This window comes from Malania oleifera, chromosome 4, assembly GCF_029873635.1.
Source record: "Malania oleifera isolate guangnan ecotype guangnan chromosome 4, ASM2987363v1, whole genome shotgun sequence".
Taxonomy (NCBI): domain Eukaryota; kingdom Viridiplantae; phylum Streptophyta; class Magnoliopsida; order Santalales; family Ximeniaceae; genus Malania; species Malania oleifera.
Genome location: NC_080420.1, coordinates 65,226,438 through 65,253,792, shown reverse-complemented (window position 1 = coordinate 65,253,792; position 27,355 = coordinate 65,226,438). Strand labels below are relative to the sequence as shown.

Sequence of the window (27,355 nt, the reverse complement as noted above, 5' to 3'; positions counted from 1 at the left end):
GATTTTTATTTTTATTTTTTTTATAGTTTATGTTCTAAAAAAAAAAAAAGAATCCTCAACTCTTCTATTTCTGACAATTGTAACTTCCTTCGAAGACCTGCAACACTAATATCAAAGTTAAGGACTTTAACAGCCCAATAAGCTTTATGCTCCAGTTCAACAGGTAGATGACACGCTTTCCCATACACAAGTCGATACGAAGACAATCCAAGAATAGTCTTGTAAGCAATGCGATAAGCCCATAATGCATTAGATAGGCGTAAAAACCAATCTTTCCGGTTTGGTTGAACAGTTTTTTCCAAAATCTGCTTGACTTCACGATTTGCTAGCTCAACTTGTCCATTGGTTTGTGGATGATATGCGGTGGAGACCTTGTGAACAACTCCATACCTGTGCATCAAAGCTTCAAAGGAACGATTACAGAAATGTGCCCCTTGGTCACTAATGATGACACGTGGCGTACCATACCTAGACAATACATTCTCTTCCAAAAATTTGATCACAACAGTGTTATCATTAGTACGACAAGGCACGGCCTCAATCCATTTGGACACATAGTCAATAGCAAGAAGATTATAAAGATAGCCAAAAGAAGAAGGAAAAGGACCCATAAAATCAATACCCCAACAATCGAATATTTCAATGACAAGAATAGGGTTAAGGGGCATCATGTGACGTCGGGTTAATCCCTAACATTCCATCAACCACTAGTATATTTTTCTCTATCTTTTAGAGAGAATGGGAAAAATTTTAGTCTAATAGAATCTATGGCATTGGGTTGGCTATAAAAAGTGGCCACTACCTCCTCAAATTCCCTAACATGTACATATGGATTTTCACTTTCTAATCCATGAAAGGTGGGTAGGAGTTGGATCATGCCCGGTTTGAAATCTAGTTGGGGAGTGTTTGCGGGAAACATAATACATGATGGAGTGGCTGTACGGGTTGGGTGCAAGTAGTCCTTCAAGGACCGTGCAGGATTAGGCTCAAGTTGATTCATGGTAGCAGGTGTGCTAGACAATGTTATGCTTGACCAAGAATCAGATGAGGTCTCACTAGCAGTGGGGATATGGAGTTGACACTTTTCCATGGTTAATTTTTCAAAGTTGTTATGTATTATGGTATGTGGTAAGAGGAGTTTGGGCCTAGTACACACACACAATTTTAGAAGTTGTGACTGAAATAATCTTATTAGCACTTGTGATCTTACCGATAATTTGATTCAAAATACTTCTATAGCTTTGCTTATTTTATTTCAATCTTATCATTGTGTTGTATATCATGTTCACACTTGAATTGCTAGGGACTAGCAAAAAGCGGTTGGGGGTTGTGATAATAGTCTAAAAATTCAGTATTTTTATACACTTCATAAGACTTTATTACACTTCCATTATATTAATACTTAATACTTTTGGTCAAAATAGAAACTCATGTCACAACATTAATTATTGATGGAATCCACATTCCAGTATTGGGATTGATGATACCCCCTTGAGGAAGCTTATAAATTTTTATTGTCTCAAACCTTGCAAGTGGATTTTGAATCCGACACATCAAATAAGTTAAGTGGAAGGTCTCAGGGAATTAATATGTCAATTAATTAAATTGTCAGTAATTTAATTTAATTGACGGGTAACTGTAATCTTTACGTGGGGAGATAAATAAGCATTTAATAATAGGAGCTTGAAATTTAATTTCGAATGTGACAGGGAGTGCAATTATAAGTCTTTAGTGGTATGAATTGTAATTAACGTAATTAAGGATTAATCTGGGTCAGATTAGAAATTCTTAATTACGCTGGAAGCCCTAGTCATATTTGCCCAGAGGTCTCTGTTGTAGCCTATATACACGCGCTCCATTCAGCGACGAGGGTTAGACGAAAATGCACACACAAAGGCAGACGTCTTCCTGAGAAGCAAACCCTAGCCATTGCTGACAAGCCCACTCTCTGAGGAGCAAGGCGTGTTTGAGGAACGGTAGAAGATCCCTGGTCATCATCAAGAGTTCCTCTTCGTAGTTGCAGATTCGGGAGTTCTTCTTCGTGCCTGTAGATTCGAGATCAAACCAGAGAGATCTCGCAGGTATGATCCTAATCAAGTAATTAGGATTTAAAAGATCGAATTTTTATTGTGATCTGGGTTTGAAAGATCGAATTTTTGTTTAACCCGAGTATGCAAGATCAATTTTTTTTTTTTTTTTCGGTTATCCATATGCACTACAACCACATCATAGGGCTATTCCACAGCAGGCCCCTCCATCACTACAACACACTCATCCACCAACCCCAAACCAAATCATGAAAAGGAGACTGAGTATTCCATATCTTCCCAAACCTAAAAAGAGTGGGGCCCCACCTCATTGGATTCGACATGAGCACTAAGGACAATTATCTATTGTCAGTTTGAGGAGAACATCCTAAATCAAACTAGCAAAGGCATACTCCCATTCTGCAGTGAACAAGAATCTATCAATCCAAGTAGCAATAGAACTTCGGTCAAGAACAAAACAAGTAACCTACACATTTGAAAGAGGGATATCACACAAATCACACTCTTTAATAAATTAACAAAGACCCCTCATACTAGCTGCAAGTCTATAACCCAACCCCCATCTCTTCAAAAAGGACTGAATAGCATTAAAATTCCACTTCAGAAACCAATATGGAGAATGTTACATGCAGACCATGTCCTACTTCTAGATCCTTCCACAAAAACTCCCTGAGCCCCTGATAATCAAACCAATGTACAAAAGTAAACCACTTGTTACCTCTTCTTTAACATCTAAAAGGACCCTACAAGCCTTTCCACCTTCCTAGCAACCTTAGTATCCCAAATCACAATAATACCCTCCAAGAAGCCACTAGAAGCAAGCCAAATGCTCCAAAATAACAACCCATCTACCTTTTCCAACTTAGATTCCTAAACAGAACAACAGTAGGAGAAGCCATACAAATGACGTCCATGGATATACAATGTCTGGCAATACTCCCCAAATCCCAACATTCCAACTAAGCATCCTTTTCTAAAACCTTACTTCCCCACTATCCTCCCTTCAGCACATCAAAACTAGCAAAAGAAAGTTGAAGCCCAATTGTGTTTGCTTCTTTTAACACTCTTTATCCAAGGTAAACGAAAGCTAATGCCCTTCATTCCTCCTCCCTCCTCCCCCCCTTCCCGCCCCCCCCCCAAAAAAAAACCCTAAATAAATAATAAACAAAATAATGTCTCTTAAGTAACATACAGTAACAATAGCCTTTTCATATGAATCACAAGGAAATTCTCACAGTTGATTATTGGCTTTTTCTGCTTCTGGAAATCCCCACAGATTTATTACCAATCGTTTTCCATCCAAAAGAAATCTATGCCTATCTCTATTCTATCAATCTATTATATATGTATGTATGTACGCATACATATATATACATATATTCTTTATAGTAAAAGAAGAATTTCATTAATAGATTAAGAATATACAGCCAGCAGAATAAGACATCTCCTTAACATAGTGTGGAAAATCCAGATAAAAACCAAAGAAACAACCTGAAAAATAGAGAGAGAGAGAGAGAGAGAGAGAGAGAGAGAGAGCCAGCACAAACTAACAATCCAACACATATCACCAGAATATCTGAAAAGCTCACCCTCTTAAAATTCCTCTGCCCCACACAACAAAGAGAAGCCAAATAATGTATCCTTTCCCAAACCAGCAAATGTGACGTCTTCTTCCCCCGAAAAATACGCACATTATGCTCCATCCACAACCCCCAAAAGACTGCAAAAAAAACACATTCCCATAGCACTGCGCTTTCCTTTTTCCTGCCAAAAAGTCTTCCACCGCCTCTTAACTCACCCAACATTTGCCTAAAATACCAAATAGCTTATTCCATACCCTCCAAATATAAACACAATGAATGAACAAATGCAATGCAGATTCTGAACAATTAAAACAAAGAACACAAATGTCTGGAGATAGAGCCTTCAAAGATCTTCTAACATGCAGCAAGTTATTGGTATTAATTCTATCAAGAGCAACCAACCAGATAAAAGTCTTGATTTTAAAGGGGACTTTGGCCTTACAAACGGATCTATAGAGAGGAAAAGATAAAGAAGACCTATTTAAAATATCACAAAAAGATTTGCAAGAGTAAACCCCTTAAGGATCCAAAGACCAAGACAGACTAACTATCCTCCTCTAAAGAAAAATGACAGTTATTCAACAAGACTCCCTATCATTTAACAATCTATGAAAGTGGAAATCCCAATAAGGTAAGGACCACCTGGATCAACAACAAAAGAAGAAATGGAACCATCCTGCCCTAGCTCAAGTGAAAAAGGCACGGAGAAGAGGTGAACAAAACTACATTCCCCAGCCAAGGATCTTTCCCAAAACAGATATAGCTACCTTCTTCCCACCAGGAGTCTAATATGGGGAATGCAGAAGGGATAACTCTCAGAGATAGCTTTCCATGGACTTTCTGAAGAACATCCAAAATCTCAAATTAGTATCCCAGCCTTTCTCGTCTAATCCATACCGCCAAAGCCATTTAGCCAAAAGAGCTGTGTTGTTAGAACCTGCTAAATGGATTCTGTAAGAAGTGGCACAAGGGGATTCCAAGAGATCTGACAATGTGATATTAACATACTGAATTTTGGCTATTTCATTATTATAGGAACAAGTTATTTAATTAGAACTTGCCTTGACTGACAATGAAAGTGATAATGCCACAGCCCCTCGTAAACCTGACCATATAAGTATAGTAGCTTCCTTCCAATCTAGACCATAACCAAAATATCGCAGAAAGGGATACAATAGTCCAACAACTATAACCCGAGAAACTTGCACCAAAACATAAAGAAGGATAAGGTAGCCCCATGTATTTCCTGAAAGAAAAACAAATGAGATAAAGAGTTTAACAAATGTTGGAAAACACAGTAAGTAATTTTAAGTATATATAGACAATGAGCAAGAACAATTGCGATTAAATTTTTCTCAAGTTCAATCATAACACAAGCTCAAAACATTAAATAAGCACATAAAAATGCATTTAATATTAGTTGTTTATTAAATGAATCCTTAAGAATTCCATATCGAAAACGAAATAATATTCTTAATTTGGGAAGTCAATAATAGGTATTCTCGATCTAAGCTATCCTACCAAAGTACCACCTAAGTTACTAAATATTAACATCTAAGAAATCTGGGAAAATCATGTTCTACTTTGGTAAGTCTCACAAAGTTAATACAAATTTTTATTCTCCTACTCTCATTCCTTAATGAAGCATAAAAACAAGATATGGAACCCAAATGCCAAAAGACACAAAGCAACATGATCAAAAACTTCTTGTGGTAATCCTAAGAAGTAACGCAGGAAGAGGCAGGGTCAAAAATAATAAATATATATTAGTATAAATAAATATATTATGAAAGGCAAACATTAAGTTTTTAAAAAATATAGAGAACTATATCCAAGAGACACAATATAGAAGGGTATGGCCTTACATCTTCCCCCTTCCATTGAATTCCTTGTTTTATGATTGTTTGTTTTGTAAAAATAACCAGGTTTAATATTATATAAACTATTTGATGCAGGACCAACATCCAGGAATTTTAATTCTCAACTCCAGTCTGCACAAAAAAACTAATACACAGGGGCCTTTTTTATAGGCTCAATGCCTGGAAGATAAGGAAACTAATTAAAAAACCTAATTAAGCAAAAAAAAAAACAAGTTTTCTAAATAATAATACCCTAGAATCATGCTATCAAAATAATTATATCCTAGAATATTGATTATATGACCCTAATAAAAATACGCTAAATTCAAGAAACAAAATATATTATGTTGTAAATCTGAAGTAGATTGAAGAGTCAATGAAGAAAATGCAGCACTCAGGGTTAGAAATGGAGAAGAGAACAAGAAAAAAAAAAACCCAAGCAGAAGTTTTGCTGGAGCTTATGTACAGCTCCTGGTCTGCCATAAATATATGATAACAACAGAAGATGATTTCAATAGAAAAGAAAGATCATACAATTAGGAGAATAATATGTCCTCCAAATAAATAAAAAATGATAATTCATACTTACCTTCACTTTATTGTGTTGGTTTTGGGTACTTTAAAGGAGTAAGCTTCTCTGAGATTCAACAGGATTGGCTATCTTTGTTGGTTTGATTAATGTTTTCTTGTTTGTTTTTTCTACTTTTTGTTTTTCTGTTCTGTTTATGAGGTTCTCCTATTCTCCATTTTTTTGCATTCTTCCTTCTTAAATGAAATAATCTTTTTCTATTAAAAAAAAAAAAAAAAGACTCCTTAAAGTGAATAACACACTTTTACACTGATCCAATCTCCAAGCCACACTCACAAAAACCGGGTCCCAGAATGAGTCAGCGGTGGGGTTACCTCCTAGGAGAAGAGCCAAATATTAAATAAGCTAAGTCAAAACAGCAAAACCTGCTAACCTAGCAAGAGGATGTATATTAATACGTAGACCCACCATACCACACTTAGAAAAGTTAATTTTCAACCCTGACAATTTCTCAAACACCAGCAAGATGGTCATCACATTAGAGAAACAACCCAAATTCTCTGAAAGAAAAAGGATAGTAGCATCTGCATCAAATCCTCATACCCTACCTTAAGCCCGTCCAACAAACATCTATCAACTCCTCTGTCAATCATCCTACTCATAGCATCAACCACAATAGTAAAAAGAAAAGGAGAAAAGGGATCTCCATATCTTAGAACCCTGGATGCAGGAAACCAAGACTTGGCCTCAATTCACAAAGACTGAAAAAAGCATAGAAGATAAACATCCCTGAATACATTTCCTCCACCTCAAACCAAAATGTTTTCCATTCATTACCTTGTCCAAGAAATTCCAGCTCGCCCTATCAGCTTTCGTAAAGTTCAGCTTCAAAAATAGACCTCTCTTTTTCCTTGGAACTGCATCTTAAACCACATCATTTGCTATAAAGGCTGCATCAAGAACCTTTCTATCACCTATAAAAGCGCTCTGACTAAGAGAAACAGCGTTCACCAGTACAGTAGCCAATCTCTTAGATAACACTTCAGCCATGTTAGAGGTTATTTACGTCTTAGGATTATTATTATTAAGTGTGTTAGTAGGTTAATTACTGAGAGTTAGTAAGGGTATTATCGTCATTAGAATGTATTTAATTTATATTATAAACAGAGGGAGAGACGTATCTTCAAGTCAGGTCATTCATTTTAATCAAAATCTCAACAAGGAATCAGAGTGTGATCCAACTTAAACCCTACTCTTCCCAGTTGTCGCCGGAAAATCCATTCCCGCTGCTTTCCTTCTCAGATCCACCTCCATCCCTCATTATTTCACAAAACCACCCATATACCCAAACACAGAACCCTCCGAAGCCTAACCCCACAAAACCTCATCTCTAGAAAAGCTCCCACTCGTGGCCAACTGCTGGCAGCGCCGATCCCATGCACCAGCGCATGAGCAAGTTTCCAGCCACCTTTTTCCTTTCTTTTCCTCTCCCATGTTCTGATTCTTTCTCTAGACAATATTATCAAACTGTTGGGCCTGTTTTTTGCTCAAAAATCAACTTTTTGACCATGCACTTGCGGTACTCCATTAATCTCAAGTCAGGGTTTGTGAAGGCTTCTTTGTGAGTTTCTTGGAGCAGTGGCAGTGTTCTTATGTCCAGTTGTGAGGCTGTGGCAGTGCTATATCAGTCGGTGAGTTGTTCACCTCGCCCGTGGTTGTGTTGGTGCTTCACATAGTTTGTGATTGTCCCAATTAGTTTTGATTGTTCTTCTTGTTTGACATTGGTGTGGCTGCTGGTTTGTGAATGTTGGGATGGAGTCAATGAATTCCAAAAATCTGTTTCCTACATCGTTGCCACAAATAATGTCTCAAAAGTTGGATGGAAAGAACTATGTTCAATGGTCAAAATATATTTGGGTTTATTTAATAGGATTAGGAAAATCTAACCACTTGCTCCAGTCTAATCCTTCGGTGAGAAGAGAAAAGACGTGGGAGAAAAGACATGTGGGTTCATGAAGATGCCTTGATTGTTTCCCTCTCATGGAATTCAATGGAACCACAGATCGCATAGATGTGTATGCATCTAGATACGAGCAAGGAGATTTGGGATTATTTCAAGCTTCTATACTCTAGTAACATTACACGTATGTATGATTTATCCCAAGAGTACTTTCAGTTACAGCAAGGAGATAGGAGTATTGCATATAATTTTGGAGAGATGAAGCGTATTCATTAGGAGCTTAACGTCATGCAACCTATAACTGCCAACGTTCATGAGACGCAGAAGCAAAGGGAGCAGATAGCAGTCCTTCATGTTCTAGTGAGCTTGAGACTCGAGTTTGAGGCACTTCGGTCCCAAATACTTAGTAGTGCTGAGCTGCCATCATTTGTAGATGTTTATCCTTGTGTCCTTCGTGCTTCCTTTAGCACGCATTCTCCTACTCTCGCATTTGGCTCTGAGAAGACAACCTTTGCTATACAGGGTGGTGATTCTAGTTCTCTACCAAACAACTGCAAAAGTTATCAAGGTGGTTCGAGTGGTTGTCGTGGTAGAGACAAACAAGGTGGAGGTACTCCTTGCAAGTGCACTCATTGTGGAAGGAGCAATCATTGAGCACATATGTTACCAATGCAGTCACCACAGACTTCACACCTTTGGGGACAGTCAATGCAGCCACAGCCGACCCCTCACGTTTGGAGCCGAGTGGTGGGCAACATATTGTGTCCATGTTATAGGAAGAGTATTCAAAGTTCCAACAGTATCGAGCATCACAACAAGCTTCTCTTCTCATTGCATATCTTGCCTAAATAGGTAATCCCACAGTATGTCTGTCATCCAATACTTCTCATCCTAGACCTTGGGTCATAGACTCCGTTGCTACTGATCATATCATAGGTATACCTAGCTTCTTCTCCACTCTTCAATATCTTGCAAATTTACCTTGTGTTACTTTTGATGATGGATCCACCACTATAGTCAAAGGAATTGGGACTGTAAATCCCACTTCTTCTATTTCTCTTCCTTCGATTTTGTATATTCCCAAATTTCATTTCAATCTTATCTCTGTTAGCAAGATTACTAAATCCATGAATTTTTCAATGACATTCTTCCCTCATTCTACAATTATTCAGGATTTGAAGATGAGGAAGACGATTGGCGGAGGGCATGAAGCTGTTGGACTCTATCACTTTGAGTCGCTATTTCCTTTTACTAACTGCACTGCTAAGGCCACACCTTTCTGAACTCACTGTCGACTTGGTCATCCTTCACTAGAAAAGTTAAAATGTAGAGTTCTTATTTTGAGTTCTGTGACTAGTCTTCATTGTGAGTCTTGTTAGTTGGGAAAGCACCATTGTGTCCCTTTCGCTTTCCGAATCAATAAATGGGCTGCAAGCCCTTTTATGCTAGTTCATTTTGATGTTTGGGGTCCTAGTAGAGTTGTGTCCAAGTTGGGTTTGTACTTTGTAACGTTTGTCGATGATTATCCAAAATGACTTGGTTATATTTAATAAAAGATCGTTTTGAGTTATTTCATGTATTTAGTGCCTTTTGTTATGAAATAAATATTCAATTTGGTTTTCTAGTTCAAATACTTCGAAGTGACAATGCTGAAGAGTATTTTAGTGCATAATTCACTACTTATATGACTCTGTTTGGTATTGTCCATCATTCCTCCTTTGCCCACACTCCTCAACAAAATAGGGTTGCAAAGAGGAAAAATAGACATATTCTTGAAATCACTTGCACCTTACTTTATCAAATGCATGTACCTAAAGTGTTTTGGAGTGATGTTGTACTTACTATTTGTTATCTGATCAATAGGATGTCATCCTATGTTCTTAGTGGTAAAATTCCCTACTCTATTCTCTTTCCTAACTCACCTTTGTTCTCACTCCCTCCTCGTATATTTGGGTGTGTCCTTCGTTCATCAACTAACTCCTAGTGTGGATAAGTTGGATCCTCATGCTATAAAATGTGTCTTTTTGGGCTACTCATATACGCAAAAGGGATATTGTTGTTATAGTCCTGTGTTGCATCGCTTCTTTGTTTCAGGCGATATTACCTTCTTTGAGTCTACACCTTACTACGCCCAATCCATGAGTGCTTCTGAGCACATGAGTCTCTTCCTTTGCCGAATCTTCCAGATTCTACTTTGTTGTCCTTGCCCAACAAACCATCAAAGTCTCCATATAGTTTGAGTCCTTCTCATCTTCATGATCATCCTAATTTGAGGTGTATTCACAACAACAACTCCAAGGAAGAGAGTCCCCTCTAGCTTCTACTACCACGCCTTCGATTTCCTCGTCTAATGATCATATTTCCCATTATGTTGATCCTCCCATAGTTGTTTGGAAAGGTAAACACACATATACTCAACATCCCATTTCCAACTATGTTTGTTATGACTTGTTATCACCCTCCTATTATTGTTTTGTTATTGTTCTATCATCTACTACCCTTCCTAAATCTTTTTCAGAAGCCTTAGCCCACTCTAGGTGGAGGAATGCTATGCATGGTTTTAAATCATGGTAATGGGTAGCATAACGTAATGGTCACAAGTGTAATGGGAAGCAGGAGTTGTAGATGTTACATAACGGGAAGTGGGTGTAACGGCAGTGAATTTTTTTCAAGCACGCACAACCTTGGCAATATTAGCATACTTGCATGTTAGAAAGAGTTTTAGTGTATTTTGGATCCTTTAGTACAACTACTAAGTTATTTGGTAAAGGCAAGAAGTTTACATTTTTTTTAAACCACAATTGATATAAAAATTACATGTGTGTGCGTATTTATACTTCTCATTTTTCTAATGTGTGATAAATTCTTATGTGTGCTAAATTAATTAATAAAACAAAATACATTATACACTCCATTAATCTATTAGACGCATAAGTCATACGAATAATACAAATATAAAATAACTAGAAAAGAAATAAGGTTGAAGTTGAAAAATATAGAACAAAAATATCAAATTACTAATATTATTAAAATAAAATATTTTCATAACAAGTTCGTATTTTCAAAATGTTAATTAATTCATCTCTTGTGAGTATTTAAAAAATAGTAAATTTTGTATCATTGTCATCCTTATTATAATCTTGTGCCCCTCTTGCCACATAGTATATTGAGAATGATTTATGAAAGAGGGAGGAAAAGTGAGAAGTAGAAAATAAAATATTTTTTTTGGGGTAATAGTCCCGCACCAGTTATGTAACGGCCCTAGCGGCCTTTACGTAACGGCCATGGTTCGTAACAGCCACTATGACTGTGATTTTTCTTCCTATTGATTTCATGGTGTAACGGTATCGACAACCAAAAAAGCCGTTACGTAACAGTCGTTGCCGTTATTTAAAACCATGCCTGCTATGGTGGAAGATATGAATGTTTTACATGACAATGATGCTTGAAACTTGCTCCTCTTCCTCCTGACAAGTTTGTGGTTGGTTGTTGCTAGGTTTACACTATGAAAATCAACCCTGATCGTTCTATGGCTCATCTAAAGGCTCGTCTTGTTGCTAAGGGATATAGTCAAGCGTAAGGTCTGAATTATTTTGATCATTTTTCTCCTATTGCCAAACTTACATCAGTACATCTATTCATCTCTTTGGCTACTACTTGTCACTAGTCTCTACATCAATTAGATGTGAAGAATGCCTTCTTGCATGGTGACCATGAGGAGGTTGTTTGTATAGAGCAACCACCTGGGTTTGTTGCTCGGGGGGAGTCAGGCTTACTTTGTCGGCTCAAGAAGGCTCTATATGGTCTAAAACAGTCTCCTAGAGCATGGTTTGGTTTTTTCAGTGTTGTAGTACTTGAGTTTGGTCTTCAACGGTGTGCAATGGATCATTCTGTGTTTTATCATCATACTTCATTAGGTAGGATCCTACTTGTTGTTTATAAGAGTGACATTGTTATTACAAGATATGATGATAAAGGTATTCAAAATCTCAAACTTTTTCTACAGACTAAGTTTCAAACCAAAGATTTGGGACCGTTGAAATACTTCTTGGGTATAGAAGTATCTAGATCTCGTATGGGAATTGTTTTGTCACAGAGGAAGTATGTTCTTGATCTGTTGGATGAAGCTAGATTGTTGGGATCTAAATCGATTGATTTGCGACCTAATCCTTGATAATACTAGAGTCTTATTGGAAAGTTGAATTATCTCACAGTCACTCGCCCGGATATATCTTTTGCAACAAGTATTGTGAGTCAATTTCTAGATTCTCTGAGGACAAGTCATTGGGACGCAGTAATTCGCATCTTGAGATATCTCAAAGGTGCACTTAGGAGAGGTCTTTTACATTGTAATTAGGGTCACACTTATATCCATGGATGTATAAATGCATATTAGGTTGGGTCGCCTTCCGACCGAAGATCCACAACCAAGTACTATATCTTGGTCGGTGGTAATTTGGTTTCTTGGAAGAGTAAGAAACAGATTGTGGTGGCCAAATCAAGTTTTGAATCAAAACATAGAGCTATGGCTCACACTTCTTGTGAACTTGTCTGATCGAAGAACATGTTGGAATAATTGGGTATTTCGCATTCTCAGCCCGTGAAGTTGATGTGTGACAATCAAGTTTCTCTTCATATTGCCTCCAACCCGGTCTTTCATGAGCAAACGAAGCACATTGAAGTTGATTGCCACTTTGTTCGGGAGAAACGTGCACAGAAGCTCATTACTACCGCTTATGTGAAGTCAGATATGCAGTGTGCTGATTCGTTTATGAAAGCGTTGGGGCGTGCTCATGTTAAATTTATTTGTAACAAGCTAGGAGCATATGACATTTATGCTCCAGCTTGAGGGGGAGTGTTAGAGGTCATTTATGTCTTTTAGTATTATTATTGTGTTAGTATGTTAATTAGTGAGAGTTAGTAAGGGTCTTATTGTCATCAGAATCTATTTAATTTGTATTATAAATAGAGGGAGAGACCTATCTTCAAGTTAGATCATTCATTTTAATCAAAATCTTAACAAGTCAAATTCTTATAAACACTAGTTACCAAACTAATTGGCCTCAAATGCTTGAATTTTACTGCAGAATCTCATTAAGGCGCCTAGGTAATATAAGTAGAATTCATATTCCTTCCTACCACTCCATTGTTAAAAAAGCCATGAAAAACTGTGATAAGGTCACCTTTCAAAAACTCCCAACAATCCTGAAAAAAATGCCACAGTAAAACCAATCGCGCCAACAGCCTGATCTCTATCCTTCTCAAAAACTTAACTCTTAATCGCCCCTTCTTCAATAGGCCTCACTAAACTAATGGCTTTGTCTGCTGATATAAGACATGGATCCAGCTCCTCAACAATAGCTCTTCCCTCATCCTACTTTGAAGAGGTTCCTAATATGTCAGCTTACAATATGCTTGGAAGGTAAGGAAACCCTAAGAAATTTATTTCAGCCGAAATACAAGTTTCATAAATAATAATATCCTAGAATCTTGCTTCCTAAATAATAATACCCTAGAATATACCCTTAATAAAAGAATGAAAATACAAGCAAAATTAGGAAAGTAAAGTAGATCTTGTTTGCATGCTGCATCAATATAACTGTTGTTTTTTCACAATGCAAGTAATGTCTTTCATGAATAAAATAAGAAAAAAAAATTGGAAATGCCTACAAAGTGTTGTAAACCTGTTTGTCGCATGATGCTTGAATAGTACTACAATCTACACAAGCTCTTATCCCAAGATAGAAGCTTAAGCTCAAGTTAGTCTTACTTTCCAAACCATTTCTGCATAGATCTCATCAATTTTTCCCGTCTTCTGATATGGGGTTTCCATTTTCAACATCCACTGCCCACCAGTAAACCATACTCCAGCCAATCTGGCTCTTCCGGATGTTCAAGTTGTAATGTAATCAAGATCTATCCCTCTTTGAGTTACTGCTCAAGCCAAGGCTTCATCCTCACTTGTCAAAAATTCCAGTGTCCAGCCATCATTGATGGAATACAAGAGGCAAACCACCCAGCATACACGCTTCTGTCACCATCTTGTAGAGCACAGGATGTCATGCAGCTCATGCTGCATATCCAACTCAGATTGAAAATCATCCCTTGCATTAGGAAACATTTCAAGTTTGAATGGTCTCAGATGCCTATGATTTTTATTTTAATTTTTTGAATGGCAAAAGAAGACATCCTCAACAAAGTCTGGAAAAATCCAGAAAAAAACACAAAAAAGAAACCAAAAAACTAAAAAGAACAAATAAAACCAGCACAAACTAACAATCCATTACATAATGCCAATCGCGCTGAATATCAAAAAAGCCCACCCCCTTAAAATTCCCCAGCCCCACACACACAAAAGAGAAGCAAAATAATATATATTTTTCTAAACCAAAAAATGCAACAACTTATTCCCTGAAAAGATACTCACATTACACTCCATCCACAACCCCCAAAATACTGCAAGAAAGCACATTTTCAGAGCCCTGCCCTTTCCTTTTTCCTGCCAAAACCAACAAAAGAAACAGCCAAAAGTCCTCCACTACCTCTGAACTCCCTCAACATTTGCCTAAAAATCCAAATAACTTATTCCATACCCTCCAAGCATAACCACAATGTATAAAAAAATGCGATGCAGATTCTGAACAATTAAAACAAAGAACACAGATGCCTATGATTTCTAACACAGCTTTGCCCCAACAATTAACTTCCCATTGTTAAGCGAGATATTCTGGCTATACAATCATGTACAAACTCTACTCAATACAACTTCTACATGTCCTTCCACTAGCAGGGTTGCCATGTGGACTCATCAAGTGACAGTGAACACTTTTACATAATCAGTAAGGGGTTCGTGTAGCTCATTCCAATCTAAAGAAAATCCATGAGTATTAAAGAATTCCACATCATATTTTACCAAGAGGATAAGAGGAATGCCTTCACCAACAAGTTTCAATTGGAATAAATATGTTGGCGAGTAGCCATATACATATTTAGATGACAACCATTTGAGCATTGAGGGCTATTAGTCTCCTGAATAAAACTAAGACGGTTAATGATCCATATAAATACTACTGATCATCTAGAAAAAGTACTAGATATATTTTAGAACTGCAAGAAATACAATTGCCTAAAACAGACACATAGCACCTCCCTCTGCAGCATATTGCACTAGTTGCTAGCCCAAAAGATTAGACGCCCCAACCTGCCCCTAGGGGTGGCAAAATGGGTTAACGCTACTTTATACCCAATAAATGACCTGTGACATGCCCCCGTTTAAATATCATCCAGGTTTAAGGTACAGTCATGGCCTTAAATTTCCATGAAATTATTGAAATTTCTGCTTTCCATCATCTCAAAATCAAAATGGCAGTCAATTTCCTTTTATATAATTTCTGTCCAAATTTCAATGAATCATCCAAAATTTACAGAAATCTCAAAATTTTATTGAAATTTGTCAAAAAATTTAACTATAGAATGAAATTTCCTTGGAATTCAAATGTGATTTTTTTGACGCAAAGTAAAATTTCTCCCTTAATTTATCTTATTTTTTATTAAAAGAAAAGATTATCACAAAGACTTGAAATTCTATGAAAAATTAAACTTACGACAACATTTAATTTAACCGTTCATGCCTAAATAAAAATATAGATAATTTAACTTTCAGTGCTGCTTACTTTTTTTTTCTAGTATTCCGGTTTATGTTTTACACACCAATTTATAAATGGGTCAACCCAAACCCAACATGTTTAAGTCCCACCCGTCAACTCAAAAAACCCAACACTTTGACCCATTTTTCCACCTCTACCTGCCCCAGCTTCTCAAGTAATATTAGGTCCATGATCAACTTGAAATCCTTGACCAGTCTCGACCCATGGTTCCCATCACACAAATAATACTATATATAGCAAAAAAAGTTATGCAAGTATCCATGCACTGATCATGGTCCAGGAACATGTTGCGTTTCATTATGGGTTGTGATACAAGCAGAGGGATGGAGCAACGCACATATCCATGAGGTGCAGGTACACTGGTTTGCCATTCATGGTCAAGGTATTTTTTCATTTGATTAGTATTTTTTTTATTCTTTTTATTGGAAACATATCAGGGACTGGTTTGCCACTACTTTCAGTCCAGAATGCATAACATCACAATCCGGCACCCTGGATATTGGTTCCAGGGTGGATATTGAAACCCAGTAACTATAATACTGATGCATGTATGTCAAGTAAAAAATTCATGCATGAAAAATGGGGAAATTGTAGGCAATACCATGTCTTTCAAATATATGACCACTGCTCAGAACACCTTCAGCAATAACAACGCCACTGCAAAACCAAAACATAAATCAGAGCTGTTCAATGCAGGTACAAAGGTGATCTGCCCACTTCCTGTTAAAAGCTTATTCTTCTATTCAATGAAAATAAAAGAGCGACAAAAAAACTTCAAATAAAACACAAAATTTTCACATTCTTATCCAATCCAGTGATGCAGTGTGTGCTTGTTAGAATAATAGACAGAGACTTATGAGAGTTCACCAGAATTTGACAAAGTCATTTCATAAGCACGGTCTTAAATTTCCACGAAATAAATTTCTGATTTTTGTGACCCTCAAAATCGAAATGGCAGTCGATTTCCATTTTACAGAATTTCCATCGAAATTTCAAAAAATCATTCGAAATTTATCGAAATCTTGAAATTTTAGTGAAACTTGCCGAAATTTTAACTACAAAACAAATCAAATGAGAGATTTAGGAGCGAATTTCTCTTAATTTATCTTATTTTTTAATTGAAACAAAAAGATTATTACAAGGGAATTTGAAATTATATGAAAAAACAAACTTACAGCAACATTTTTTATCTAAGCATTCACGTCTAAATTATCATTATTTGTATAATGACTAATATTTAATTAACTGAATATTTTTAATGCACATTATCTTATACACAAATCATATTACAACTTTCCACCTCATATACAACATAGATGTATTTAATTTGTAATATATTAGTCCTAAAACTCATGTTATCGCGTCTATTAACCATTTCTAAAGTTTGATAAAAAATTTCCATGATTTACTACTGATTTCCATTATTTTTTCAAATCAAAATCAAAATTGACATTGAAATCAAAATTTCTGTCGAAATTTCCGTACCTTTGGAGCTTCAAAATTTGAGTCGAAAAAGAAATTCAAGACCTTGATCATAAGGATAAAATTTAGTGCAAATGAGTCTGAGCACTGTGGCTAAGTTAAAGAATTTCCTTTTTTATTTTATTCAGACCAATTATGCAGGCCTTTAAATCTATTACATCAAATTGGCTACATGCATCATTGGACCTTTTGTCTTTGTTAAGCCTCTATCCAAACTGAGAGTTTTTCTACTTAATTCATTGTTTAAATTACATGTAAAAAGGATAAAAATAAGGATCCATAAAAAATTGATGAACTTGATATATCTTTAAAACAAATTTGGCTATTCAACCTAACAATAGGATTTATAGCATGTGATCTATAACCTTGCCGACCTAAATTGACAATCCATTTTTAGAAGTGCATAATACACCATAGCTCAGCTATTTAGAATTTAGATTGATATTTATTAGTTGAAAAATAGTGGTTAGGAGGCAATAGGTGAACAGTTGATATTTGAACCTTGGGTTTGATATAGCTTTCCTTGGCAAGGAAGAGAGAGAATTTTTTTTGGGGGGGGGAGAGAGAGAGACTGTAAGAGTGTTGTAGATGATCCCAAACTATAACTCCAACATATTCTATTTTCAAAGTGCAGGTACAATACTGCTTGTCTTGTAGAATATCCTTCCATCCAATACTACCCGTCAAGTTGCTGCATAGATTCATGCCCAACTTCCTTACACAATGAAGATGCTTGCTACTATGACCCTTGGTAAACATATCACCTATCTGCTAAAACCAGATTTAACAAGGCAATGAAAAATCAAGCTTTTCTTAAGTTTTTCTTCGATATATTGTCTACCAATCTCCATGTGCTTTGTAGTGTCATGATAAACTAGCTCATGGACAATATTGACAGCCACTTTACTCTCACATGTATAATCACTTAGGTTGATTGTTCATTATTCCTAGATCTCTCAACAAGGTTTGCAATGGCAACCACATAAATTCAAAAATCCATGAGCCATAGCATGTCCTCTGCCTCAACACCAGAGATCTAGCGACTAATTCCAGCTTCTTGCGGCTTAGTTCACCAAGTTATTAAATTTCCACCTACAAAGTAGCCAGAAGTTGAATGCCTATCATCCCCTAAACCTACCCAATCTGCTTTGGTGAAGGCTTCTACCTTCAAGTGTACATGTTGTTCTGAAAATAGAATTCCCTTTCCTAGAGCTGGCTTCAATACCTCAAAATCCAGTAATCAGTTTCTAAGTGAGACTCACGACGGTATTACATATTCTGAATATTACTCCAATTATACAAGTTATATATGGTCTAGAGTGAGAGAGAGAAATGGGAGCTTCCTAAAGTCCAACATCTTTCCTTATCTGTAAGAGCACCAACACAATTAGTGATCTAATTTAGTTTCAAAAGGAGAATCTACAAGCTTCCAACCTAACATATGTTTTCAAAGAGATTAAGAATATACTTCCTTTGGAAGATAAAAAACGCCATTTGACAACATACATTCCCATGAAATAACACAGTGAATCCCAAATCTTTCACTTCAAATTCTTTAGCCAACCCAATCTTGAGCTTAGATGGCTCTTTCACATCATCATCTGCTATCACTATGCCATTCACTAATTCACATACACAACAAGAACATTGATTTTACAATCTATTTTTGAATGAACACAATATGATCAACATGACATTACTAATTCCAAACTACAATATGGCCTTCTTGCCAAACCATATTCCAGGGGATTGCTTCAACCCACAAAGAGAATTTCTCAACTTGGACACTTTTCCTTCAGTTTTCATTTCTCAAAGACGAAACACCTAGAGGAATCTCCTTGTATGCTCCTCTTTTAGATTCCTATGGAGAACGGCATTCTTTATATCCAAGTCTTGGAAGTTTCCAAGCCAAAGTAGCAGCACAAGAAAGCAGTACAGAGATACAATTCATCTTTGCAACGGCAGCAAATTCTTGTTGATAATCTATCCCACAAGTTTCCTTGGTAACAATTATTGATTTGTTTCTCTGCACAGATCAATCTTCTTTTTGTTTCGATTGTGAACATCCCTTCAGTTTCCAAAAGACACAAACTCCCAAGAATCATTTTCTTCAAGGCTTTCATCTCTTCCACCATAGTTTCCTTCCACTTTGGGTTTTACATTGCTTCTTTCCAACCCTAAGCAATAGAACCAAAAGACAAAATATGAGACAAAAGGACGGACTAGATGATGTAAAGGAGACAAGGGATTATAAGAGATAAATCTAGAAGTAGGGCGTTGGAAACAAGACTGAACATCTTTCCTTATTGCAAGTGGGATGTTGATATCATCAATAACTTTTCATCATTATTATGAAATTCCTTGCTTGAAGGGGCACAATTTTCGCACATAATATATAGAACTGGATTCAAGGTCGGAGAATAAGATGGTGGCACATGTTTAGTCTGCCTTTGCCTTTATACTCGTTACAACAGACCCGCTCCTTGCCTCCCCATGTTCTGCTTGATTCTTATTTCTGCCATTTACCTTTTCCAACCTCTCCACTCACCGTACCCCAAATCCAACTTCAAACATAACTTGTAGCATCCTTTGTAGATGAAAGATTAACAAGCAAGATGGAAAACATAACTTGTAGTAGAGCAGAGAATGACATATCTTCCACATGATTACTTCCCCAAAAGAGGTGTCATGGAAGAAAAGAATGCTTCTAATTCATGAAAAGTAATAGTAACACCCATGGAAATGAACACTTATCTGGTTGGAGGATAACAGCATTTATACCCTTTCTAAGTTGCATAATAAACAATTAAGCAAACCTGAGGCAATATGATCAAGTTTACCCCCAAGATGGTCAATTATAATGCACAAATCAAAAGCTCTAAAATTTTTGGAATGGAAGAGGAAGCAGCAGACTCAAATCCAGGCAAATAAGAGTCCTCAATGGTATACAATTGATAAGATAAGCAGCAGTAAGAAGAGTATCTGTCCAAAAAAGATTTATGCACCCATATAGTAAACAATAAATCTCAAGCAACTTTAACAAGAAGATGACTTTTCCCAAAGCCATCTCTACATTAGTCAAAGTATTTTGATCTTGGCATGAAACTACTCAGCAACCATTCTATGAAAGGCTTTAAAACAAGCAAGCAACTCCTAGTTGAGTGAAGTGGGTAACCCAAGTTGCAAAAGGACAGCAGTAATAAAGCCAATAGACTAAGAATATCCAAAAATAGAAGTTACACATGAAAATGAACAAGTACAAAAAGGAAACTCTAGAATGAGATAGCTTATTGTGGAAATAATTCTCATTAATCGTAACATAGGTACAGGTCTATCTAAATAGATGTACAGCAGAAGCATATAAGGAAAGAACCAAAGATGCTAACTTCTAAGGAAACTAAATATTCTAGGATATTCACACATTTACAGCCGAGATTCTCTTATAAAAAACAAGAAAGTTCACTAAACATATTTGAAACTTTCCAACACTACCCTTCAAGCTGGCTTGAAGATATCTTCCATAGCCAGCTTGCTAATGAAGTTTTCAAACTGTTTCTTCGGCAGTCCCTTTGACAGTATGTCTGCTACTTACTCAGTTGTCGAGATATATGGCAGACAGATTACTCCCTCATCTATTTTCTCCTAGATAAAATGCTCATCTACCTCCACATGTTTAGTTCTATCATGAAGAACTGGATTGTGAGCGATAGCTATTGCAGCTTTATTGTCACAATACAGTTTCATTGGTAGTGAATTAGTAATTTTTAATTCTTCCAACAACCTTTTGATCCATAGTACTTCACGAATTCCATAAGCAATAGCCCCAAATTTTGCCTCCGCACTACTCCTTGCCACCACAATTTGTTTCTTGCTGCACCATGTTACTAGGTTTCCTCCAACAAAGATGCAATAGCCAGAAGTTGATCTTCTATTAGTAATACTTCCAGCCCAATCTACATCAGTGTATACTTCAACTTGTAAATTCCCATGTCCTCCAAATAATAAACTTTTACCTGGAGTCCCTTTTAGGTACCTTAGAAACCTGTACACAGCATCAAAATGCTCGGGTCCTGGTGAGTGCATAAATTGAACTACCATGCTTGTTGCAAAGGCTATGTCAGGACGTGTATGAGAGAGATAAAGGAGTTTCCCTACCAATCTTTGGTATTGCTCTTTGATGATCACTTCTTCAGCCTTAGCTGGTTGGAGTTTTATGTTCGGCTCTATAGGTGTTTCTGCTGCTTTGCACCCTAGCAGACCTATTTCTCCAAGTAAATAAAGCATATAATGGCGTTGGGAAACAAAAATTCCTTTCTTTGACCTTGCAAATTCCATACCAAGAAAATACTTCAATTTGCCCCCAAGTTTTTGATCTCAAATTCCTGAGCAAGGATCTTCTTTAACCTCTCTAGCTCATTGCTATCATCACTTGTCAGAATTATATCATCTACATAAAGAATAAGGATAGCCATTTTACCTTCACTCGTGTATCTATGGAACATAGTATGATCGGCTTGACCTTGGCTGTAGCCATGACTCTTTACTATGTTCCCAAAGCGTTCAAACCAAGCTCTAAGAGATTCTTTGAGTCCATACAATGATTTCCTCAATCTGCACACCTTGCCTTTGCCACCTTTCCCTTCAAATCCTGGCGGTAGATCCATAAAGACTTCCTCCTCTAAGTCTCCATTTAAGAAGGCATTCTCCACATCTAGTTGATATAAGGACCAATTAGAGTGAGCTGCTAAAGAGAGCAACACATGGATTGAGTTCATCTTGGCTACAGGAGCAAGTGTTTCCTAGTAGTCAATTTCGTATGTTTGAATGAACCCCTTTGCCACAAGTCCTGCTTTGTACCTTTCTATACTCTTATCAGCCTTGAATTTTATTGTAAATACCCATTTAAAGCCAACAGTCTGCTTCCCCTCCGGTAGGTCACCAATTTTTCCCAAGTGTCGTTAGCAATTAGTGCATCCATCTCTTCTTGAACAGCCAATCTCCATTCCGGGTGATCTAGCGCTTCCTGAATGGTTCTTGGAATAAACACGTGAGAACTCTAGTGCCTACCCTTGTTGCTTAAATCTTGCACCATGGATTATTGATTCTGGTGCATCTGATGACATGACCAGTACCTCACAATTGTTTCAATTTTATTCTCCTTGTTCTAGTAATAAAAAGATTAGAACTGCAGATGGAAGTTTTTCATCCATTGCTAGAACAGGTTCTGTCCAAATCTCTGAAAAAATATGACTCAAATTTGTTCTTCACGTCCCTAAACTTGCTTGTAACCTGCTATCTGTTAGTAAACTCTCACGGGATTCTAATTGTTGTGTCATTTTCTTTGATTCCCATTGTGAATTTCAGGACCAACTCAGGGAGGATGATTGGCAGTGCTATGATGATTGATGGACTCTACTACTTCGATGAGACTTTATTCAACAATAAACAAGCTCAAGGTTTGAGTAGCAATACTTGTTCTGTTTCTGTAAGTGAACAAATAATCCTTTGGTATCTTAGACTAGGACATCCTAGTTTTCTATATTTAAGACATTTGTTTCCTGGCTTATTTAAAAAACTGGATTACAATTCTCTTCATTGTGATGTTTACCACATATCCAAAAGTCACCGAAGCACCTATCAATCAAAAGCTTACCATTCTTCCAAAGCTTTTTATTTAATTCATAGTGATGCTTGGGCTCCCTCAAAAATCACTACTACTTTTGGTAAGAAATGGTTTGCTACGTTAATTGATGATCATACGCGTTTGTGTTGGGTGTACTTATTGAGTAACAAATCTAAGTTGAAAAAATTTTTAAAGATTTTTATAATATGGTTGAAACCCAGTTCCAAACGAAAATAAGTATCCTCAGAACTGATTATGGTACTAAATATTTTAACAAATGCTTAGGAATGTTTCTTTCAATAAAGGGTATTCAACATCAATCTACTTGTCGTGACACCCCACAACAAAATGGCATTGTTGAGAGAAAATATCGCCATTTGTATTGATATTTAGGAACTTGCATTGAAAACATTAGGGCCCATGCAACCTCTAACAAATGGCTATTTTTTCTCTCAGCAATGCCATTGAATACCCTTTGTTGAAAGAAACGTTCCTAAACATTTATTAAAATATTCAATACTATTATCAGTTCTAAGGATACTTATTTTCGTTTGGAACTGGGTTTCAACCATATTATAAAAATCCTAAAAAAAAATTTCAACCTCAGATTTGTCACTCAATAAGTACACCCAACACAAACGTGTATGATCATCAATAAACGTGTATGATCATCAATAAACATAACAAACCATTTCTTACCAGAAGTAGTAGTGATTTTTTAGGGACCCCAAACATCACTATGATTTAAATAAAAAGGTTTGGAAGAATGATAAGCTTTTGATTGATAGGTGCTTCAATGACTTTTGGATATGTGGCAAACATCACAATGAAGAGAATTGCAATCCAGTTTTTTAAATAAGCTAGGTAACAAATGTCTTAAATAGAGAAAACTTGGATGTCCTAGTCTAAGATGCCAAAGCATTATTTGTTCACGTACAGAAACAGAACTAGTACTACTACTCAAACCCTGAGCTTGTTTATTGTTGAATAAAGTCTTATTGAAGTAGGAGAGTCCATCAATCATCCTTGCACTACCAATCATCCTCCCCGAGAGTTGGTACTGAAATTCACAATGGAAATCAAAGAAAATGACACAACAATTAAAATCCTGTGAGAGATTACTAACAGACAGCAGGTTACAAGCAAGTTTAGGGACGTGAAGAACATATTTGAGTTCTATTTTTTCAGAGATTTGGACAGAACCTGTTCCAGCAATGGATGTAAAACTTCCATCTGCAATTCTAATCTTTTTATTACCAAAACAAGGGGAATAAGATTGAAACAATTGTGAGATACTGGTCATGTGATCAGATGCACCAAAATCAATAATCCATGGTGCAAGATTTAAGCAACAAGGGTAGGCAATAGGCACTAGGGTTATCACCTGTTTGGGCCAATGAACCAGTAGGAAGGCCAGAGGTAGAAGTAGATTTCAGCAGTTGAAGAAGATGGTCCACCTGCTCAGCACTTAGGAAATTAGCTTCATTTGCTTTAGGGACTGCATGATTGCTGCCAGAGGGTCCAAATTTGTTGCTCTTCCAGTTTGCTGGCTTTCCATGAAGTTTCCAGCAATTTTCTTGAGTGTGGCGTGGCTTATTGCAATAGTCACACCATACTCGAGGCTTATCTTCCAACCTCCTTTGATTAGAGTAAGGCCGCTATGCACAAATATTGGCAGTAGCCAAATTTGTGTTACCAGCAGCATGAGGAGCAAGATTATTGGCAACAAGTAGAGCAGAATTTTCCATTCTCATCCTCATTTTTCATCATCATCACACTCCTTCAGCAATCTTCTCGTCGTACTTCAGAAAATACTTCCCTAAGTGGGGGTAGAGGCTGTCTCCCTAGGATTCTTCCCCTTACTTCATCAAACTCAGCATTAAGTCCAGCCAAGAATTTAAAATTTTTGCATTCTCCACCATCTTCTTATTGTGATTGCAATCAGCAGGATTTTTCCATTCATAATCATTGAATAAATCCATATCTTCCCATAGAACCTTAAGAACATTGAAATACCTTGTTACACTACCGTCTCCTTGATAAGTATTGCTGATCTTCTGCTGCAATTCATAAATCTGAGAGTAATTCCCAAGGTCAGAGTACATCTGACTCACATTGTCCCAGAATTCCCTTGCACTAGAATAGCACTTGTAATTAGCACTAATCTCTTCATCCATAGCATTCATGAGCCATGATGGAATTTTCAGCATCCCATATAGCATAAGATGGGTCTGTCTTCTCGGGCTCCTTAGCTTCACCAGTCAAGTACCCTATCTTCCCTCTTCCACGAATATACATTCTCACAGATTGTGACCACCGCAGGAAGTTGGCCTCATTCAATCGTATATTGGTAATTTGGATAGAGTAAGGTTCAGAATGGTAGGTCTGGTTTCAGGTTTAGCTTGGTTTGAAGTTTCAGCCATGGCTACAGCAACAGAAGAGATTAGGGTAGAGTTGAATAAGGAAGAAAACCCTATAGAGATTAGGGTCAGATTGGAGCCTCCAAGGGAATTTAGGGTTTAAACAAGGCTAAGAGCCAGACCTATCTCTGATACCATCAAGAATGAGATACCTTCTTGTGGAAATAATTCTCATTAATCGTAACATAGGTACAGGTCTGTATAAATAGATGTACAGCAGAAGAATAGAAGGAAAGAACCAAAGATGCTAACTTCTAAGGAAACTGTATATTCTAGGATATTCATACATTTACAATCGAGATTCTCTTAGAAAAATAAGAAAGTTGACTAAACAGATTTGAAACTTTCCAACAGAAACACCTCCATTATTATTGCTTTGGTATGAAATATGTTTATGTTTGGAAGAGTTTTTTATGAAGATAGGTTTTTGGAAGTCCAAAATACCAAATTGGTGATTTACATCTAATTACAATCGTAGGATAATCCAAAAAACCTCTATTATGATTGCTTTAGTATGAAATATGTTTGTTTGGAAGAGCTTTTCACAAAGACAGTTTTCTGAAAATCCAAAATACCAAAATTGGTAAGATTTACATCTAATTACAAGAGTGGGGTAATTCCCGCCTTAAACATGCACATACAACCCACCCCCAGAACCTGCTTTGTTTTATAATTAATGCTGTCACATCAAAAAAGGACAGCATTAATTACATGCAATGTCCATCATCTCCCCAAAAACTTCTGAATTTGGTACCTAACTGAGACAACCACATGCCTGTCTCCTTGAAGGTGTGCTCGACAGAATCAAATGCAATCCAGCCCCCAACCCCAAGAAAAAATATTGATCGCATTGATGCTGTCCCCAACCACTCTTCCGATGCACGTAATACATTAACCTTATTTGCTCCTAAACTCAACCACCAATGCCCACCTACTACCCAACCCAATCACAGCACTTAATGAGCATACATATTTTCTTCTTATATTCGGAAAAATCTCATATTCCGAAAGAATCTTAGTATTCACATATCAGCTGATAATAATAATTACAAAAATCTTGACAAGAATACTTTATATTTTAAAAGTAAAACAAAACATTACTACGGGAAAATAAATTGAACCAAAATTAAACAAAATTACATTTATAACGTCTATTTACAATAAGCTAATGTTTGAATCAAGGAAGAAACTACATTTGGTTACAAAAATGAAATAAACTAGCAGCATATATATATCAACTATAAAAGTACGAATAGTGTAAATCATATTGTAGCCAGTCTTTAAAGTAAGACTTTCTAGAAGAAACTAAATTGAATAAATATTAGATAAAATTACAGTTAGAAATTCTATTTTTTAAATAGATAAGGTTTAAACCTTAAAAAAAAAAAAAAAAACACATTTAAAAAAAATAAACAAAATGGCATTATAAATGCTAAATATCCCAAAATAACATAGTTAAATCCCTCTAATGTCTTCTAAAATTACAACATGTTGTCTAACATTATTTAGATAAATAACAACCTAACTTCTAAAAAAATAACATTTGAAATAAAATTATAGACTTAGAAGTACCATTCAAAAAAATAAAATTTAAGCCCACATGAAGTTTAATAACTCATTAATTGACCATTAAGTGAACAAAAAAATAATAATTATTAATATTTTTACATCACAATTTACAAACAGCAATAAACTTATTGGTATTTTCACCGGAAGAAGTTGCATATTAATATTTTTATGGAATAAAAAGAATGAAAAATGTATATGTATTTATTATATTTTTTTATATATAATGTTACAAATATGAAAATTTAATATTTCGCATAGTTTATAGAGCATTCATGTTAAATTTATTATCCAAAATTTTTAAGATTTGTTGTGTCCCATATCTACAAGTTGTCATAATAATGTTTCATGGCTATTTTTGCATTTTAAATTTTTTAAACAAAATATAAACTTTTAAAAATAACTTTGAGTATTTATATTTTAATATTTGTAAACTTAATTATCAATGTATATTAATGATTTATTTTCAAAATATACAAAATTTGTTACAAATTATAAAATATTTTACACAAGATTATTCACATGCTGCATTTGTGAAATATTTACTAGTTTTTAAAATATCTTCGTAACACGCTATCTTTTATTAGAAAAATATGGCATTGATAAAATAATTTCAGT

General features: G+C 36.1%; 1 protein-coding gene across 1 annotated transcript in view; it reads right to left on the bottom strand.

Annotated features, from left to right (window-relative positions):
- LOC131154272 (sodium/hydrogen exchanger 8) overlaps positions 1-27,355 on the bottom strand; it is a 150,839-nt gene that overhangs the window by 57,172 nt on the left and 66,312 nt on the right. Inside the window, exons 11-12 of the mRNA XM_058106939.1 lie at positions 16,248-16,303; positions 4,693-4,877 (exon numbers count right to left, since the gene is read on the bottom strand). Of these exons, the coding sequence (XP_057962922.1) occupies positions 4,693-4,877; positions 16,248-16,303 (241 nt within the window). The remainder of the gene's footprint in view (positions 1-4,692; positions 4,878-16,247; positions 16,304-27,355) is intronic.